Below are 17,533 nucleotides of genomic sequence, written 5' to 3'. Positions count from 1 at the left end.
TTTCAGTTGCTGTGGCACCCACGAACTGAACAATTAATGCTGCTCATGTATGGACACTTCTAGCGTACTGTGTTCCCACGTAGCTAATCATCGACGCAGTGACAAACCGGAAGTTGCTTGACAAAATGGAGCTGCCCACCCTGACTTCCTGAATAAGGTGAATAGTTTTTTTTTTTTTTTTTTTAAACAGAATCAATAAAGTTCAAAGTTCATTGACCTCAGGTGACATCCTCATTAATCACAGCTGCCAGACAGAAAGTGTTACTGTACCATCACGACCTACACAAGGGCGACAAGCAGCTGGCGCTTGATGGGCATTCCCAGGGAGTGGACAGGTCATGGTTATTTAGCGTTAATGTGCACAAGGTTTAACAATCAATTTTAAAGGATGAGAAAAAAAAAATCTGACACTGTGACTGTGTTTTTCCTCCATGCTTGAATGATTAACAGAACCGTAGTTTGATTCGTTTCAGTCCGATGTCTTTCACAGTGATGTTACTGTATTGCTAGCTAGCATGCTAACATCTCCATAAGATGTGTTCTAAATCACTTCAGAGGTGTTATATGGTTACAAAAAACATATTTTCTTTGATTCAGGAATGTTTATTTGTCACCAACCTTTATAAAAAAATATGAACGGGGATAAATTTATATGGAAATACAGCTGTTTCGGAGCATTTCAAGCCATCATGGGTATTTTGTTTAACCAAGCAGCCCAGCTCATTGCACAGCAACCGTTGTATCTTGTTGCTGCAAAATGCTCACTTTAAGTGAAATCAAATGGTAGGCTGTCATTTTGCCTGTGTTGCTTGTCATTAATGTGAACAAAAGGTTAGTCATCAGTGCAGACAAGGCAACATGAAAAAGCAACTACAGGTGCAGCACAGGAGTTAACAACAAAATTTTAAATTATACCTGCAATTATAACATCTCTAAGAAGAGTCCATCTTAATTTAAGTAGCGTGTGACAGCTGAAGGCTCTAAAATTTTGCAAACCAATCCAACGAAGTGAATTAAAAGTATGGCACTCAAAAATGTAATGCTGAACAAAATTTCACACACAAGTTCTTTCTGGACACTTCTGACTTGATATGTCTATGGCGAGTGAAAATTAAGTACTTGGCAACCATCCAAGCAGACGTACAATCCACCCCCCCCTTCAGAAAATAGCCTTTTATCAGTCTCATCCAGGTGATAACGTGGGCGTCCCCTTGGCTTTGTCCAGATATTGGTGTTCTCAGCACTGAAGCACCTGCTCACTGGAGCACGCTCAGGGAAGCATGGTACATAGTCGTAGTGTTACAGCTGATGTTCTCTCATAAAGCAAGTAGTATGCAACATCCTTAACTGCTAACCTGTCCCTCAAACTCAAGTCAACAGGACCCAGAGAAACAAATGTCACTGCCATGACAAGTGGATGTCTCAAGTTCGACACCTTCACCACATGTGGATGGATGAGTGAAGAAAGTTGCAGAAAGACTGGATCATCTTCTTGATCCATGAAAATCACAAGTACTGCAATTGGGGCATCTGTCGATTCCAAAGATCACAGTGAAGTCAAGGCCAGTGAACCCTTCCTCACTGAGAAAGGCACCTAATTTTTGAGACTCCACAACCCTACCCAACATCCAACTCAAGCAACCACTCAATGAAGTAACACCTCACTTCTTAAAAGGATCCCCAAAGATGCTTAATGAACAGCTGATCCATTATTAACTGGGACAAGTGGAAATTTATCATTTCTGTATCAATAGCTGCATAAACATCATTGTGTTTAGATGAACAAAATCAAAGAGAAGTCATAAAGAAGTTTACATCCAAGCTACAATTATACTCAGGTACTCAAAAAGGCATTATACAGCTTGTTTTGACTCACCCTGGCAGGACTTGCCAGCCTGGCAGTGGGTCATGTGGTTGAGGACGTTCTTCATTGTGCGGCAGTGTGGTAGAGTGCAGGCCCTCACCTGCCCGTTGGCCTGCTCCCTCCTCTGGCACTTATGTGCATGAAGCAGCAGGACCAGCTGCTGCTGAATGAGTTTACGTTTCTCTGGATCAGCTGTGGGTCCTGTCGAAACTCCACCAGCACCAGGAACCATGCTAGCTGATGCTACTTGCTGCTGCATCTGGGACTGCACAACACACACACACACACACACACACACACACACACACACACACACACACACACACACACACACACACACACACACACACACACACACACACACACACACACACACACACACACGCTAAAATGTTAAGCCTTTGCTTTTGAAATTAAGAATCCATTTAGTGATAGGGGACCTTGGGTAAAAAGCCGCTGCCTCAGTCAAGTACCTTCTGCCATTGGAGCAACAATACTGACACAGACTGGACTCTGTTCCTGTTCTCCTTTGAAAGACAGTTGACTGAATCGAACTAAAAACACCAAGCCCCATTGTCTCCTGCTGTAATAGTCAAAAGTAAGCCAATTTATGTTTTCAGGCTGTGTAGTGACTTCATACTGATTTCTCTTTCATGTGTAGTTTATGTGCCCACTAGAGGATGACATTTTTTGGGTCACATGATTCCTGCGGGATTCCCACGGGATGGGAGTCAAAATTTTATCAATCCCATGATTGGGATGGGACAGGAATAAAAATGAACGGGAGCGGGCAGGAGCGGGAATGCCAAAAATAGATGATGATTTTCATCTATTTAAAACAACCAAAACGCGTTCATACCGGGCTCGATCACACTCTACAAATTCGCGGGGGGTTGCGGGGGGTGACGCGCCTCCTTCACCCAGTGTGTCGCTCTGCTTTTGCTGTGAAAATTCGCCCTGGTGCGTCAGCAAATAGGAGGAGCTTCCACTCCGCTCGCCAGCTCCGGTTGTCAGTCAAGTTAACATGACGAACCTTGATCACACGGAGCGAGTTGTTGTGGAAAGCTCCCAATACAAAGAGTATCATTCTTTGCTCCAGGAGCTGAGTCTGGATGATGGCTGCTTTCAGCGGTCCTTCCGCCTCTGCAGGACCCAACTTGAGGACCAACTGTCCCATTCACATGCGCCCATGTAAACAAAAAAACAAAAAAAAGAACTCTGCTGCTTGCTGCACCTCGCTCTTCCACCAAAAAACTGTCATAATTGTGTTTAGAAACCAGTCACCATTTGTTTTATTATACATCTGTGTACTTAATAAAATATTCTCCACAGACGACTCGCTCGCGCGCGCATGTAAAAGAAAAAGGAAGAAAGAAACTCCAATGCTTGCTGCAGGGCTGCTCCTCGCTCTTTCCCAAAAAAAAACTGTCATAATTGTGTTTAGAAACCAGTCACCATTTGCTTTATTATGCACCTGTGTAGTTAATTAATAAAATATTCTCCACAGACGATTCGCTCGCGCGCGCACGTGAAATAGAAAGAGAAAGAAACTCCGCTGCTTGCTGTGGTGCTGCTGCTCGCTCCAAAAACTCTGTCATAATTGTGAAATAAAGGACAAAAGAGACATAAGTCCTGCTCACAGGCTGCTACCAGATACAGGACATGTTGACATCTTCAGTCAAACTCCAGACATCTCCACGTCACTACATATTCAGTCCCTGATTGGTCATCAAGGCGCGAGACAAACGGGAGTGGGATGGGAGTGGGACTGATTGAGTGGGAGCGGGATGGGATTGGGAGTCATCTTTACAGGAGTGGGACGGAATGGGATTTATTTTTTTACTCCAGTCCAGGATTGGGACAAGATGGGATTTTTTTTCTGGGAGTGGGATGGGACGACCGACGACGACGGCCGACTTATACAAGCATGTTTCACGGATATTGCAGATGTTTGGCGAATATGAGCCAATTTTGTGCGCAACCCATACGCAAATCTTCCTAAACGCCAGTGGGACCGGGCCCTTAGATCCTTTTATTTGCATTTAAAACTTGCATTTCTGCACTTTAACCATCTTTTTAGTTCTGCTACTGTGGCTGCCTCAAACGGTGAGTTAATAATATGCCATTATATTTGTGTCTCATTTCTGAGCAAGCAACGGGAAACCTTGCGCACAGAAAAATATATTGTGCAATAACAAAAATCATACTGAGTGCAAATTAAACATGAGCAAAAGAAAAAACTAAACTTCCTGTCTCTTCTTTTCTCTCGCCCAACTTCACCTGCGCATTCTGTCAAATTGTGCACATCCTTTGTGCCACAAAGTCAACCATGCCATAAATAACAGCTCCAGGTCCATCATTTGGGTCCAAAATGGGACTTAAAAGTACCACATCCCTGTTTGTTTACATCCATGGACGCCACGACAGTCAGCTGTAGACATACAGATAATCCCATGATGCAGTGCGAGAGGGCAATTTCCAGTCACACGCACTGACATATGCATTTCCGCTATTCATGATGACCATGGTGACCATGCAGTCTGTGCTTCAACTGAGCATCCCCTATACTACCTAGGTGTCCCCTGGGCCTTCCTCCAGCATCCGATGGCATTGTCCCATATTTAGTGGCTGCAAAAGGGACTTTATCCTATGTAAGGGAGCTTAAATGATTCATTTGAGATTATTGGGTGTGTTTTAAAATGGCTCACAACTAGGGATGTACCGATCCACAATTTTTCAATTCCAATCCGATCCCGATACCTGAATTTGGATATCTGCCGATACCGATACTTTTCCGATCTGATACCACAGCTCTGTTTGCTTTAATATTATTATTATCAATATTGTTGATTTTATATGAGGATTTTCTTAAAAAGGAGACCTGAAAGTTGAGCTACAATTTGCCAGAAGGTGTATCTGAGATGAAAGCCTAGAGTTGATGTTTTGGTGAAAGAATTAAGTACTTTTATAGCCTTATTTTTATAGACAAAAAGAAAAGACAGCACTCACTCTCTGTCTCCCTCTCTCTGCTTCTCTCTCCCTCTCGCTTGCTCGCTTTCTCTCTCCCTCTCTCTTGCTCGCTTTCTCTCTCCCTCTCTCTTGCTCGCTTTCTCTCTCCCTCTCTCTTGCTCGCTTTCTCTCTCCCTCTCTCTTGCTCGCTTTCTCTCTCCCTCTCTCTTGCTCGCTTTCTCTCTCCCTCTCTCTTGCTCGCTTTCTCTCTCCCTCTCTCTTGCTCGCTTTCTCTCTCCCTCTCTCTTGCTCGCTTTCTCTCTCCCTCTCTCTTGCTCGCTTTCTCTCTCCCTCTCTCTTGCTCGCTTTCTCTCTCCCTCTCTCTTGCTCGCTTTCTCTCTCCCTCTCTCTTGCTCGCTTTCTCTCTCCCTCTCTCTTGCTCGCTTTCTCTCTCCCTCTCTCTTGCTCGCTTTCTCTCTCCCTCTCTCTTGCTCGCTTTCTCTCTCCCTCCTTCTCTCTCTTTTTCTCTCTCGCTGTTTTTGTGCTGCGCAAACTTCAAATGTTTGGGAAACATGAAGCCTTTCAACTGTAAAATAAATGTGTCCTCACTGACACTCGTGCAGGATTTTAATGGAGATTTCTTCCCTTTCAGCAGACAGAATCTCTGTTTGCTGCCCTCCTCGGCTGCACGCTGAGCTGGCTTTTCATAGCGTTTTATAGCCTTGGGACAGTGAAGTGGCTAACTTTTTAGCACAAATTTTCAGCAACAATTCAGTTAGTTTTTCGGAAAACCTGTGCTTGGCGCACAGACAATTTGAAGCCGAGAGCCGGGCAGAAATTTGCCGCTAACTGCAGCTAGAACACTGGGGAAGAGAGCTCACAAACAGCCCAGCTTCAGAAAACCTCCCCCCTCCTCCCACTCGGAAGTAAACAAGCAGACAGCAAACAGCAAACAACAGGAGTTGAGAGGATTCACAGTGGCTCTTCTCCGGTATCGGAAAATATCGTGGGTTGGATCGGTATTTTCCGATACATGAATTATGTCGGAATTACATACCGGATCAGAATCCAATATTAGGTAATCAGGTAATGTCTGAGAAAAAAAACAGGTTTTGTCCTGTAGGGTTCCTCAGGGTTCTGCTTTGGGTTCTATTAGGGTTGGGTATCAAGAACCGGTTCTTTTCGGGTATCATTATGAAATTATTACATCCACTGATATCAATGGTCTTTTTGCTTAACGATTCCCTTATTGGTCCTTCAGAGCGGCCGTTGTTTTTGAGGGTGTTTGTCGGGAAAATGATCATTCTCTACGTTGATTGCAGACCCTGCAGCGGGTCTAATCAACCGCTGCTGCAGCACGACTCCAATTTGGTGCGTGAACCAATGAAGCAATGCTTCGATCCGCTGGCTCGTTGGTTCTTTGATTCGCTGCTCTTCAGAAGTGGCAAGTCCACTTCTTTACCCCTCTCAGACATTAAAATACCGCGAGTCACTTTTGTGTGGATTAAAGTCACTAACTAGGACTCTTGTTGCAGTCAAAAACGAGAATCATCCTCCGTTCCGTTGGCACAGCTCCAAACGCTTTTATTTCTTCTCATTTGGATTATTGTAATGGTCTTTTTACTTGTCTCAGAAAGTCAGTTTTGGAACGGCATCAGATTGTGCAAAATGCTGATACAAGACTTAACTGGATAAAACAGAAGAGTGCACATCACTCCTGTTTTAGCCTGTCTTCATTGGCTGCCAGTAAATTTTAGTATTCCATTTAAAATTTTAGTTTTAACTTTTAGGGCCTGACATGTACAAGCTGCCCAGTACATTGCCGACCTGCTGAAACCTTATTCTTCTTTCTGGGCCCTTAGGTCGTCATATCAGAGGTTGCGGACGGCCAATACACTCAGAAAACTTGTGGGGATCGATCGTTTCAAGCAGTTGCACCAAGACTCTGGAATGCTCTTCCTCTTGTCTTTACGCTGCACAGACTCCATTGGCTCTTTTAAAAAAATCAGCTGGAGACACTTTTATATTAACAAGCTTTTAGCTAGACTTGTCTTCTATAGTTTGATATGTTATACAATTATTATCTGTGATAAGTGCTATACAATTAAACTTTACTTGCTTAGTCCTGATCACCCTGAAACAAGAACCGTTCTGAAATATACACACCTTTTCCTCAATTGGGCACTGCAGTCTTGTTTGAGGGTGGGCGGTAAAGGGGTAAAATATGATGCATATGATGTAATTTTACTTCCAGGGGGAAAAAAAAACAACAACAAAAAAAAAAACAGCATTTTCTCTGTGTTGTTGGGCAAATTACACACAAACAAAGTGAAAATGCAAAAAGTGATGATGCAGTGGGAAAGCGGACATGTGTTGCAGTTTCTTTATGACCCGGAGCACAAACGCGTTGAGGTGGTTTCACAGGCGAGTCAATGCAGCTACTCTGGTTAGCTGTGTAGGCTAACACTTAACGACATGACGTCACCCATTTGTCTCATTTTCCCTTCTCCACTGGAAACCAGAAAAAAAAAAAAAAAAAAAACTTTTCGCAACTGCTTCAGTGATTGCAGCCGAAAACAAAACAGTACACCATTTTTCCGTGTGAAGTTATGCTGTATATATATATATATATATATATATATATATATACATATATATATATATATACACACACACAAGGTCTATTAGAAAAGTATCCAACCTTATTATTTTTTCAAAAACCATATGGATTTGAATCATGTGTGATTGCGTCAGACAAGCTTGAACCTTCGTGCGCATGCGTGAGTTTTTTCACGCCTGTCGGTTGCGTCATTCGCCTGTGAGCAGGCTTTGAGTGAGGAGTGGTCCAGCCCCCTCGTCGTCGTTTCATTGCCAGGAAATGGCAGAATGATTTGGGCTTTTTTTCCCATCAGAATTTTTTCAGAAACTGTTAGAGACTGACAGCTGGAAACCATTAGAAAAATTTATCTGGCTTTCGGTGAAAATGTTACGGGCTTGGTAGAGAATAAGGACTGTTACTGTCGGTGTTGAAGGACGGCCCTCAGCGGCTGTGGGGCGCGCCGCGCTCCGAAGCCACCGTCGACAGGCTGAACGACCATTTCATTTCTAAACGGATGGCTGTCTGGATCCGTGACCATCGTGTGCCATTTCTCTGGTTATCACACATCACCATTTTCCGGCAGACTTCACTTTTAACAAGAGATTTTGTCATGGAAAGCCAAGCAGAGGCTTCGCACGTCACAATGGATTCGCTACTGGAGCAAGACAAAACCACCTCCGTTTTGGTCTCACAGGACGGCTTTGAGATGGCGCTCAGACAGCTGTCAGTGGTTTTTCCATCAAATGATTATCCGAGAAATTGTGGATGTGCCTGGACATGCCAGAACATGTCCCGTGAGGCTTCATCACGGTGATGCTTTGCGCCATGCAGCACCGCCGCGACGCACGAAGCCTCCGCTCCTCTTTCCATGACAAAAACTCCTGTAACAGTGGAATGTGCCGTTCATTTCCAAACTGGACGCTGTGTTTTACCCGGGATGTCATCTGGCTAGCACAGGAATTGTGAAAAGACATGGACATCAGCACTTTTTCGGCACATTGAGACAGACGTGCGGACGAATTCCGCACGTCGCAGCGGTGCCGCATGGCGCAAAGCAACGCCATGAAGCAGCCTCACGGGACATGTTCTGGCATGTCCAGGCACATCCACAATTTCTCGGATAATCACTCGATGGAAAAACCACCGACAGCTGTCTGAACGCCATCTCAAAGCCGTCCTGTGAGACCAAAACGGAGGTGGTTTTGTCTCGCGCCAGTAGCGATTCCATCGTGACGCACGAAGCCTCCGCTCGGCTTTCCATGACAAAATCTCTTGTTAAAAGTGAAATCTGCCGGAAAATGGTTGATGTCCAGCTCTTGTGATAACCAGAGAAATTGCACACGATGGTCCGAATCCATACAGCCATCCGTTTAGAAATGAAATGTTCGCTCTGTCGATGGCGGATTCAGAGAGCGGCGTACCACCAGTCGCTCTGGGCCGTCCTTAAAGCGACAGTAACACTCCGTAATCTCTTTGAAGCCCATAAAATTTTTACCAAAAACCATCTGAATTTCTCGAATGGTGTCCACTTTGATGTCCCTCACAGTTTCTGAAAAAAGTTTGATCAAGCAAAGCGGCAGTCTCTGAGCCATTCCTAAACAATGAAAAAAACGACGAGAGGGGTGGACCACTCCTCACTCAAAGCCTGCTCACAGGCGAATGACGCAACCAACAGGCGTGAAAAAACTCACGCATGGGCACGAAGGTTCAAGCTTGGCTGACGCAATCACACGTGATTCAAATCCATATGGTTTTTGAAAAAAATAATAAGGTCGGATACTTTTCTAATAGACCTCGTGTGTGTGTGTGTGTGTGGGGGGGGGGCTTTGTGCGTGTTCACAAGCATATGATAGAAAGTATTCAAATAGTGTTGCATTGCAAGAGCTTATAATGTCCATAGATTTAACAACTTTTTGTTTCTATTTACTTTAGTAATCTATCAAAAACTACACTGCATGTACAAGTCTTATAAATGGTCTAATAGACCTCGTAATATATATATATATATATATATATATATATATATTGCACAACCGGACCAGCTGTTCCCATAAGTGGTCAAATCCAGCAATATCACGCAGGGTTCCAACGAGACTGCGGTGCCCTATTATCCTGAAGGCACTCACCATGTTTGGCACACTCCCACTTCCCTTCAAGTCTGCAGCAAACTGAGGAAGATTGCTGGGAATGGCTGTCTTGTTCTGAAGCTGCCCCGCTGTACCCATCTGCTGCCCCCCAGTTTGACCATACTGCTGTCCAAATGGTGTTCCGGATATCCCCATCTACATGGTGGAGACAAGAAAGACGGCATTCAAAAGCATTATCATCATCATCATCATCATATGGCATACCATCACAGTACATCAAACTGTACCCCCTTCAACATACTCTTCATTATGATGGAAATTTAGTTCTGAATTTCAACACCCGCTTGATTTTAAAGTTCAAGGGCTTCAGAAAGAGACCGCCCTTGAATGGAATCTGGGGACAAGCACAGGCACCAGTGGGCTTCAGGGCCCACATAGACCTTAAATACTTCTTGGTTTAGAACATCATTAACAGCAACCCCATAACATATCAAACTTTTGCCAACTTCACCTTTAACATTTCTACCAGACATACAGTCAGTGACAGATAAAGTAGCAGTGATTGTTCAGCAAATAGAGATGTTTACGAAAGAGGTACATTTAACCATTACCAGGTCAGTAAAAGATGTCTTTTGGTCACTGCAAAACTTAAATCAAGTAATCATATGACTTGATACACAGAAAATTGTAGAAGTGTGGAATATGTTAGCAATTCACACAGTTAGACAACTTACCCCCATTCTATAGCAAAGACATCAATGACTGCTATTTTAATATTTGACAATGCGCTGTTTTTTTCTGTACATATATTGAAATATTGCATTTACTGACAAGAAATACATTCACAAACAGCTTAAAAAAAATCAGGGGAGCTGTTGATTGTTCCTCAATCAGTATTAACAGTCACCCTAAAGGTACGATAATATGATAAATCCTGATTACATATTCTAGGCTTGTCACAATAACTTTTGTTGGATCCTTTGCCGTCCCTGAAATAATTGTGATGTTACTGACATTTGAAGACTATTTTATGTCCCCACCCATGTGCACCATTTCAAACAACACTGCACTGCTATATTAATTCTTAAGAATATTCAGATACTTGAATTGGAATGTGTTGTGGTGAATCAACCTATGGGATATTAATTATGCTAAACAAAGATGCTGTTTCAAATGCTATGGTGCACCAACGCTCAGATTTTAATCCGTTAACCTCATTTTATACCCTTTTAGGATGGAGACAATAACATTTATTAGGGGTGTTTTTTTTTTGTTTGTTTTTTGTTTTTGGGGGGGGGGGGGGTGTCAAGCCAGAATTTTGATTATTACGCTTAACGATTCACAACTGATTCAAAACTTTCAAAAACAGATTTTTAGAAAAATGTTATCTCCTTTTTTCAGTTTCTCCTCACTGCTGTAAATGTACAGTTGCTGTTGTGGGTTCTTCTCTGCTTCCATGCAACAGTTTGCGCTGCATTAGCAAGTTCGCTCTGCTCACTGAATAATTTGCCTCACCACTTTTCTAAGCACACTGCAGCACACCTGCAGGGCTCTCCCTAAGCAATGGAGCAATGGTGCTGTGCCATCATGTTGGGTCTTAGCACCATCAGGCAGACTTTCAAATTTAATGGTGTTCCCGCTCCGTTTTCCCAGGTAATCATTTATTTTTTCCACATAATTACAAGTTTCGGAGATTTCCCGGACCGTAAGCGCTAGTGGTCAGTGAAATCCACGGTCAGTCAGGCTGCATGTGCACGCAACCTGTGGAAAAACCAGGCTGCAAAGCGCAGCTTTTCCACGAAAGATGCATTGATATATCCACTGTGTACCCTGTTGATGAATAGATGAAAAGTCTAATCCAATCTGAAAAAAAGGCATTTAACAGTTTAACTTGATTTAGTTAACCCTCTGGGGTCCGAGGACATTTTTTGGACAGTTCACTCGCCTGGCATAAATGTTTTATTATTGCTGTTAACAGCTCTCCCTGTATCCCACAATCAACTTTTATGTCTCTTTTTTTCAGGACAACCTGTACTTTCAGAATATATATGCTATAGTGGTGTTTTATAAGTGTAATAAATGTTTATAATCAGAAATAAGAAAGGAAAAAGTAAAGCTGAAATAATTTTCCACACACATTTATTCAAAACACACAGCAAACTATAATGAACAACTGTTCTGACACTTTATAAAGGTAATTTGAGGTCTTGTGTGAAAGACTGTACAACAAAAAAGGTTCAAACAATAAACACAAATGCACATTTTGAACAATATATACAAAATGGTCTATGCGTTTTGTTTGTCTTCATCTCAAAGCAATTTCTGTCTGCTATTACACAAAGGTCACATCACAAAGTTCTACTATGAAGTTTACTGGCTGCACTGTGAAAGCAGCTTTCACACTTTGAGGCGCGGACCCTCCCCCCTCGCTCCATTGATATGGTAAACAGTGCTTTACGCCGGAACAAGAGAGCTTGCCACAGGCTTATTCAATAACATTCACAGGCAAACTAGTGGAGCAATCCTGATACTCACACACTTTGTTTGAGCACGTGAGATTGTATGAGAGGCGCTCCGTCTGCTCACTTTCACTGAACGCTGTGCATAATGGCGCAGGGCCAAAAAAAAAAAAAATCTATCTCATGTCATTAAAAAGTTATTTATAATTTAGTAAAACTTGGTCTCAGCCGTCGTATACGATGGTATCAGCCCCAGAGGGTAAAAGTGCACGTCCTTTCACTTCATCTGCAAGGTGATCAAGGTTGGATCAAAACACATTGCCAAGTGTTTTTAAAAATAAACAACCGCACTGCTTCATCTTAAATATGCAGCAAGTCTATATCAGATTATTAGTGCAAACCCTCTTTCTCTTAAAAGGATTTACTTTACTCAGTGTGACGCTCAAAATTCTTGCTTCTGCTGCTACATCGATCAGCTCCTTCCACCAGTTATGCACATGCTCCAAGTCGTCTCAGTTTTTAAGTTGGAGCACAACATACAACCTTGGCATATATACTACAGCATATTAGTGGAACACTTTTTGAACATGACAAAGAAAAAGATCGGATCAGTTTCCGCGTGGACAAGGCCTTAGTTTATTTTAGATAAGATGTAAAGCTGAAGTTGTAGGAAATGCCTCCCATTGGCATTTAAAAAAGGCAAAATACTCGAGCTTCTCCCGATGAAGGGGAGAGGGGTAGCCACCTCCGCGCTTAACATACTGCCATCATGCTCTAAATTTCTGGGGAAAGCCACTGAACTATACACGACATGGAATGGCCGTAACGGCTGAGCGAGTGAAGCCAAGCCTCTGCATTGTCGGCCATCTTGCTTCCCCCAAAAGGCGCAAACGCCACACAGTGGAATCAGGTCAATGGTATAGGGTCAAACTCACCAATTTCTGTAGAATGAAGCCCTTCGTGGAGTTATGTAATATTATTAAATGGTAATTTGTTATTATCTATCGTCCACCTGGTCGTTACTGTGAGTTTCTCTGTGAATTTTCAGACCTTTTGTCTGACTTAGTGCTTAGCTCAGATAAGATAATTATAGTGGGCGATTTTAACATCCACACAGATGCTGAGAATGACAGCCTCAACACTGCATTTAATCTATTATTAGACTCAACTGGCTTTGCTCAAAATGTAAATGAGTCCACCCACCACTTTAATCATATCTTAGATCTTGTTCTGACTTATGGTATGAAAATTGAAGACTTAACAGTATTCCCTGAAAACTCCCTTCTGTCTGATCATTCTTATTAACATTTACATTTACTCTGATGGACTACCCAGCAGTGGGGAATAAGTTTCATTACACTAGAAGTCTTTCAGAAAGCAGTGTAACTAGGTTTAAGGATATGATTCCTTCTTTATGTTCTCTAATGCCATATACCAACACAGTGCAGAGTAGCTACCTAAACTCTGTAAATGAGATAGAGTATCTCATCAATAGTTTTACATCCTCATTGAAGACAACTTTGGATGCTGTAGCTCCTCTGAAAAAGAGAGCTTTAAATCAGAAGTGCCTGACTCCGTGGTATAACTCACAAACTCGCAGCTTAAAGCAAATAACCCGTAAGCTGGAGAGGAAATGGCGTCTCACTAATTTAGAAGATCTTCATTTAGCCTGGAAAAAGAGTCTGTTGCTCTATAAAAAAGCCCTCCGTAAAGCTAGGACATCTTACTACTCATCACTAATTGAAGAAAATAAGAACAACCCAGGTTTCTTTTCAGCACTGTAGCCAGGCTGACAAAGGGTCAGAGCTCTATTGAGCCGAGTATTCCTTTAACTTTAACTAGTAATGACTTCATGACTTTCTTTGCTAATAAAATTTTAACTATTAGAGAAAAAATTACTCATAACCATCCCAAAGACGTATCGTTATCTTTGGCTGCTTTCAAGGAAGCCCTACCATTATTTAATGCTTCGATCTTAAATATGATCAATCTACCTTTACTAGTTGGCAGTAATTAAACCATTACTTGAAAAGCCATCACTTGACCCAGCTATCTTAGCTAATTATAGACCAATCTCCAACCTTCCTTTTCTCTCAAAAATTCTTGAAAGGGTAGTTGTAAAACAGCTAACTGATCATCTGCAGAGGAATGGTCTATTTGAAGAGTTTCAGTCAGGTTTTAGAATTCATCATAGTACAGAAACAGCATTAGTGAAGGTTACAAATGATCTTCTTATGGCCTCAGACAGTGGACTCATCTCTGTGCTTGTTCTGTTAGACCTCAGTGCTGCTTTTGATACTGTTGACCATAAAATTTTATTACAGAGATTAGAGCATGCCATAGGTATTAAAGGCACTGCGCTGCGGTGGTTTGAATCATATTTATCTAATAGATTACAATTTGTTCATGTAAATGGGGAATCTTCTTCACAGACTAAGGTTAATTATGGAGTTCCACAAGGTTCTGTGCTAGGACCAATTTTATTCACTTTATACATGCTTCCCTTAGGCAGTATTATTAGACGGCATTGCTTAAATTTTCATTGTTCCGCAGATGATACCCAGCTTTATCTATCCATGAGGCCAGAGGACACACACCAATTAGCTAAACTGCAGGATTGTCTTACAAAGACATGGATGACCTCTAATTTCCTGCTTTTAAATTCAGATAAAACTGAAGTTATTGTACTTGGCCCCACAAATCTTAGAAACATGGTGTCTAACCAGATCCTTACTCTGCATGGCATTACCCTGACCTCTAGTAATACTGTGAGAAATCTTGGAGTCATTTTTGATCAGGATATGTCATTCAAAGCGCATATTAAACAAATATGTAGGACTGCTTTTTTGCATTTACGCAATATCTGTAAAATTAGAAAGGTCTTGTCTCAGAGTGACGCTGAAAAACTAATTCATGCATTTATTTCCTCTAGGCTGGACTATTGTAATTCATTATTATCAGGCTGTCCTAAAAGTTCCCTGAAAAGCCTTCAGTTAATTCAAAATGCTGCAGTTAGAGTACTAACGGGGACTATATTGGCCTCTCTTCATTGGCTTCCTGTTAATTCTAATTCTAATAGAATTTAAAATTCTTCTTCTTACTTATAAGGTTTTGAATAATCAGGTCCCATCTTATCTTAGGGACCTCATAGTACCATATCACCCCAATAGAGCGCTTCGCTCTCAGACTGCAGGTTTACTTGTAGTTCCTAGGGTTTGTAAGAGTGTTTCTTTCTCTTTTTGCTCTGTATGCACCACTCTGCATTTAATCATTAGTGATTGATCTCTGCTCCCCTCCACAGCATGTCTTTTTCCTGGTTCGTTCCCTCAGCCCCAACCAATCCCAGCAGAAGACTGCCCCTCCCTGAGCCTGGTTCTGCTGGAGATTTCTTCCTGTTAAAAGGGAGTTTTTCTTTCCCACTGTCGCCAAGTGCTTGCTCACAGGGGGTCGTTTTGACCGTTGGGGTTTTTACGTAATTATTGTATGGCCTTGCCTTACAATATAAGGTGCCTTGGGGCAACTGTTTGTTTTGATTTGGCGCTATATAAATAAAATTGATTGATTGATTAAATGGACTGCATTTATATAGCGCTTTTCCATCTGCATCAGACGCTCAAAGCGCTTTACAATTATGCCTCACATTCACCCCAATGTCAGGCTTATTCAGGCCTCATTAACAGGCTTAAGCTCTGTTAAGACCATTTATAAGACTTGTACATGCAGTGTAGTTTTTGATAGATTACTAAAGTAAATAGAAACAAAAAGTTGTTAAATCTATGGACATTATAAGCAACACTATTTGAATACTTTCTATCATATGCTTGTGAACACGCACAAAGCCCCCCCCCGCCACACACACACACACACACACACACACACACACACACACACACACACACACACACACACACAATGTTCATTTGACACATAGTCACACAATGTTCATTTGACACAACACAACACACAAAAAAAACACACCCCAAACGGTGCACATCAACCACAATCAAATGCACAAATACTTTTTAATGTTGTGCGCACACACACAGAAAGGCACACAAGTAATTGGTCGATCAGTTAAAGTAAATATTAGAATGTATTTTAGTTTTGCAGAAGTAGGACATTGCAACAAATCACAATCAGTTTATGTAAAGCAGTCAATCCATTCACACATGTCAATGTACACTATCAAATTGAAAATTAACTATGTGACAGCTTTAGTGTCTGAAACAACAAAATACAACTAGAGCAATGGCCCAATTTTAAATGAGTTGTTTACATTTCAAAACTTTACAGCATCTGATTAACACATTTTGAAAAATACCTTTTTATGCATGTACAGAGCATGTACTCACTTTCATCATCAGATGGAGCAGCATCTTATTTGGATCCAAAATAAAAAAATAGTATAGTAATATTATTTGATAACGCTCTATAGAAGTTGACATTTTCAAAGAAGCCAGACCAAGTTAGAGGTAGAAAATTTCAAAATGTGTATTACATGTATTATATAATATATGTATTACTATTATATTCTATCATATTACATCTATTATAATATTATATTATTATATATATTATATGTTTTACTGTATATGTATATTACTGAATAATGTATATTACTGAATCTGGCCTGTCAACGTCATGGAAAACATAATAATAAAGCAAAACTGAAAATCCTGAAAGTCCTTTCCCACGATTTTCACGAGTATCACGATTCGTGCAATTAATTGCAGCGCAAGACGGCATTTTGTGACACAAACAAAGCTAAATCAAATCAAACAAAGCTAAATTGGCGATTATTAATCTAAATTGTGTGTGTGCGATGAGCATCTTTTTTTTTTATATCGGCATTCGAAGTTCTGGGGGACACAAGATGGCGTTTTAGTTTTCTGTACTTCTGCCGGCTTCACGCCTCAGCGGCCAATCAAGGTACAGTGATCGATCAGGCCCATTCCACGTAGAGTTCAGTGGGGAGAGCCCTGCACTTGAGTAGGTCCTGCAATAGCAGCTGAAATGATTTAGAATCTAAAATCAATTTTTAATTCAAAAATCGTTATGAATCAAACAATGTTTCCATGAATCTAATTGTGAAAGACTGAAAAATTCACACTCCTAATATTTATAGCTTTTATTATTTTTGAGTTATTGTTGACACAAGCTGCCTGGAATCGACTAACCCATCTGCATTTTGCTGGACAAGACCTATGCTGTTACCAGCATAGGGAACTTTGCAAACCCACTCACTGTGTGACTCCTTTAAATCCAATGCTAGTCCTGCTAATCACTGGGAATAAAATTTATCAAAACTAATTGAAAATGAGAATTAGAACCAAGTCCTATACAGGCCCTGAGGCCCATACTACATTTTCCAACACCTCCTGGACAGGACACCAGCCCACTGCAGGTTACTTCCCCAGCCAGGGCTTGTACCCATTTACAGCTGAGTTGACAATGCAGAAGCGCACACAGTGACTCAAACCCGGGTATAGATAAAAGTAGTCCCACCCCCATCACACACATTTCTATGCTCTGTTGAAAATTAGTTAGTGAATAATGAATTCTATTGTGAAACAGG

The 17,533-nt window shown here is 41.5% G+C and overlaps 1 protein-coding gene across 1 annotated transcript in view; it reads right to left on the bottom strand.

Moving 5' to 3' along the window:
- Window positions 1–17,533, bottom strand: part of crebbpb (CREB binding protein b) — a 144,525-nt gene that overhangs the window by 52,712 nt on the left and 74,280 nt on the right. Inside the window, 2 exon segments of the mRNA XM_034190327.1 lie at window positions 1,877–2,129; window positions 9,539–9,694. Of these exon segments, the coding sequence (XP_034046218.1) occupies window positions 1,877–2,129; window positions 9,539–9,694 (409 nt within the window).

Source organism: Thalassophryne amazonica, chromosome 16 (assembly GCF_902500255.1).
Source record: "Thalassophryne amazonica chromosome 16, fThaAma1.1, whole genome shotgun sequence".
Taxonomy (NCBI): Eukaryota; Metazoa; Chordata; class Actinopteri; order Batrachoidiformes; family Batrachoididae; genus Thalassophryne; species Thalassophryne amazonica.
Note: the sequence above shows the minus strand (reverse complement) of the source record. Positions and strands in the feature narration are given on the sequence as shown.